Source organism: Homarus americanus, unplaced genomic scaffold, assembly GCF_018991925.1.
Source record: "Homarus americanus isolate GMGI-L3 unplaced genomic scaffold, GMGI_Hamer_2.0 scaffold35332, whole genome shotgun sequence".
Classification (NCBI taxonomy): Eukaryota; Metazoa; Arthropoda; class Malacostraca; order Decapoda; family Nephropidae; genus Homarus; species Homarus americanus.
The window spans coordinates 200,095-203,803 of record NW_024738568.1 but is presented as its reverse complement, the minus strand read 5'-3'; the positions used below and the strand labels follow the sequence as shown (position 1 = coordinate 203,803).

At 42.9% G+C, this 3,709-nt stretch overlaps 1 protein-coding gene across 1 annotated transcript; it reads right to left on the bottom strand.

The window, feature by feature from the left end:
* Positions 1 to 2,301: 2,301 nt before the first annotated feature.
* Positions 2,302 to 3,709, bottom strand: LOC121874068. Its single transcript, XM_042377955.1, has 3 exons — positions 3,632 to 3,709; positions 3,174 to 3,314; positions 2,302 to 3,018 (listed from the first exon to the last, which is right to left on the bottom strand). The coding sequence occupies exons 2-3, from the start codon at positions 3,312 to 3,314 to the stop codon at positions 2,581 to 2,583; spliced, it is 579 nt and encodes a 192-aa protein (XP_042233889.1). The 5' UTR covers positions 3,632 to 3,709; the 3' UTR covers positions 2,302 to 2,580.

The following is a 3,709-nucleotide window of genomic DNA, read 5'->3' as shown; positions in this document are numbered from 1 at the left end:
GGAAGCAGAGTAGAACTGCGTTACAGATTTATCAATATAAAGATTAATTTTCTTGTATTCTTAGGAGTCATATTTTTATAGATACGATAACGTTATGTGATAAAGTTTTATCGATCCTTTAATGTGATACAAAGTGATGGACTTATATTGACTATGGACAGTGGATATAATTCCTTATCCTACAAATAATTTGATTTATAAAAAGACATTTCTAACTTTTTATATATAAATAAGTTACGTTTCATTCAGAGTTATAGATCCTATCAACAGTCTGTTAATTAAGAGAAGAAGAATAGTTTATAGTTCACCTCGGGAGTTGTTTCCTCTACGGTAGTGAGCAGCAGACTGACGCTGGGAGAGTGAAGGGGCCCTTATTTATAGCTCAGGGCTCCCACCTCTTGATACTCTGACGGAGGGTTATCACGCTGCCGAAGGTCACCAGTACTGAAGGAGGTGTTGTATTACTGTTATTCAGGACCCAAGAGCGGGAGAATTATTGGAAAAAGGATCATTCACAAATATTCTGGCGGTGTTGGGAAGGAGCTCAATCTTATTATATTTCTCTCTGTTTTCCATTTTATCTTTCTTTTACTTTTCTCTTTCATTCCATCATTCCAGTCAACTCACACCCACACGACCTTCGCTCGACTCTCCTGTTGTTTGTTGTTTCACTTTACCTGTAAACTTACCTGGGCTTGAGGAGGTTGACCACAGCTAGTAGTGTGTGTGTGGGGGGAGGGTCTATTATTCTTAATTATGACCTCACACCTCTTCCTCTTCCTCCTCATCATCATCCTCCACTACTCCTTCCTTCTCCTCTTCCTCCACTATCCCCTCCTAATTCACAACCCCCTCCTCCTTTCCTAGTCCTTCAACCTCCTTCTCTATTCTCTCCTTCTGCTCCTCCTCCACTATCCACTCCTCCTCCACCTTCATCCTCTTCTCCCCCTCCTCCTTTATTCACCAGTAACCGAGAATCTGGATATTTAATAATTGGTGGATTGTGATCTGTCGTGTTCTGTTAGTCGGTACAGGTGGCAAGTTGTTCGGTCTTCCTTGGCTATTTCTTGACCTGGGTCATATAGATCATTAACACAGCGTGTGGTAGTTGTTGACTACAGCTTCATACGTCTATCTGGCCTTATGGGCTATCCGTTCATGAACCTATGATTGTGTGTGTGTGTGTATCAACCACTGTCCCATGGTCACACTCTTTCAGTGAAAGGTTATGGGATAAAACCCTCCAGTTAACTACCCTGGGTGGACAACACACGTTTGGTTATTAATGACCAAGTTGGCATCCTTCAGCCCTGAAAGATCACTACCATTCCTACTGAACCAAAATACCGATGAAGGTGTCCGACCACAGCAGGTCCTCAGCGTCCAGAGGTGGCCCACCTCTACAACTAGGACGAGGCAGTCCTTGCTGACCAGCCGTCCTCACTCTCTCCTAGAGATTATATGGGAACAGGGGGAAGTCCCCATTACCCAAAAAGTCACCATCGTTAATATATATACGACTCACCCGAGTCCTCCTCAACAGATTCCTTCAAGAGGAGAAAAACTTCCCTTCGGCACTATATATAATCTTTGCTGCTCTCCAGATACAGGAAAAGTGCAGAGAAGAGCGCTGTGACCTGTACATGACCTTTATTGACCTTATTGAGGCCTTTGATTCGGTCAGCAGGGAAGTCCTCCGGTGGACCCTCAGTCGTTTTGGTTGTCCAACGAAATCTATCGTTATTGTGAGGCGACTCCATGTTGGCATGAGCGGCAGTGTCCTGCATAATGGCACCCAGTCGGATTCCTCCCCATCCAACCGATTTAAAACAAGGATGTGTAGTGGCGTCAACTTTCGTCCATCTCCTTGCCCGCCTTCCTTACCCGCGCCAGTGTCAATCTAGCCGGTTGGAGGACAGCCAATACAGGATGGAGGGACCTTTCAACACATAACCACTCCAGGGGAAGACAAAGGCGTCGGCGGATACCAACATTGTTGAATTAGGGTGGTCGTTGTGAAAGGGTGGCCGTTAAAATGAGGTGATCACTGTAGTAAGAGAGTCGCTAGAGTGGTCGTTGAATAAAGAAAGTTATTTGTAATAAGAATAATTTACTGGTGTCAACAGAACTTAGGTCAATCCTCTTGAAATTGTATTAGATCGTTTCATAATTGTAGAAGCAAGAGTACAACAACGAGCTTGCTTGACCACCTTTGACTTTAACTTTTATCAAGTGTTGGCTGACCGTCTATGACATAATAATAGGAACAATCTTAATCAAGTAGGTAAGGTAAACCAAGGATCTGCTTATTGATTTATTTCATGACTTATTTCCTAAACTCCTTTAAGCCATTTCAGCTGCCAAAATAATGTCACACCCATCATTAATCACCTTCCAATCCTTTAAAATAACCACTTTACATATAAGAGACTTTAAACATATAATATTGTGGAATTTAAACCTTTGACGCGTCGTTGTGCTATAGGAAGGGGAGGAACATGTAACATGACTTAACAAAACATAAACAAAACATGAGCTGCTGTCGAGGCATCTCCCGATCAGTTGTTGTTGTCTTCATCTTCAGTGACCATAAGAAGGCTTGGGACAGACGGTCTTGTAGGTCTGCTGGGTTTGGGTGACCGTCACGTACTGAGGGACCACTTTGGTCTGGTACTGGGTCTGGTACTGTACTTGGGTCGTGGTAACGTACTTGGGCGTGTACTGGGTCTTGTACACGGTCTGGTACTGGGTCTGGGTCACATAATGGGTCTGGTATTGGGTCTCAGTAATGTACTGAGGGACGTATGCTGTCTTGGTGACGTACTGTGTTTGGTATTGGGTCTGGTATTGGGTCTTGACCTGAGTTACATACTGGACCTCGGTCTTGTAGACGGTCTGGGTGACGTATTTAGGAACATATTGGGTCTGGTACTTGGTCTGGTATTGAGTTTGGTACTGGGTTTTGTAGAGGGTGGTGGGGACGATCTGCTGTTTGTAGACAGTTGTGTACACTGGCACCTGTAGTGAGGTCAAAGTTAATTAGTTTTATAAGAACAGGTAATCAAATCTTTAGTCCATATATCTTAACTTGACAAATTGGTTGTATTTTTCTCTGTATCTGAGCTGCACTTTCTGTTTGGTTACAGTAATTTCTTACCTGTCCCAGTACCTACCTGTTGGTACTGCGTCTGGTAGTGGGTGACGTACTGGGTCTTGGGGTAGCAGGGTTGTGGTTTAGGGTAGCTGGGCTCAGCCACCACCGCCGCCACCACAGCCAACACCACCACCACCACCACTACACTGGAAGACGTCATCTGGAAGCAGAGTAGAACTGCGTTACAGATTTATCAATGGTGTATAAAGATTAATTTTCTTGTATTCTTAGGAGTCATATTTTTATAGATACGATAACGTTATGTGATAAAGTTTTATCGATCCTTTAATGTGATACAAAGTGATGGACTTATATTGACTATGGACAGTGGATATAATTCCTTATCCTACAAATAATTTGATTTATAAAACAGACATTTCTAACTTTTTTATATATAAATAAGTTACGTTTCATTCAGAGTTATAGATCCTATCAACAGTCTGTTAATTAAGAGAAGAAGAATAGTTTATAGTTCACCTCGGGAGTTGTTTCCTCTACGGTAGTGAGCAGCAGACTGACGGTGGGAGAGTGAAGGGGCCCTTATTTATAGCTCAG

Bases quoted from the DNA above. Each gene is read 5' to 3' on its own strand.
- LOC121874068 (XM_042377955.1), bottom strand. From the start codon at position 3,314: ATGACGTCTTCCAGTGTAGTGGTGGTGGTGGTGGTGTTGGCTGTGGTG. The intron at 3,019-3,173 runs GTAGGTACTGGG...ACCTCACTACAG, and splicing joins ACCAGACGCAGTACCAACAG to GTGCCAGTGTACACAACTGT.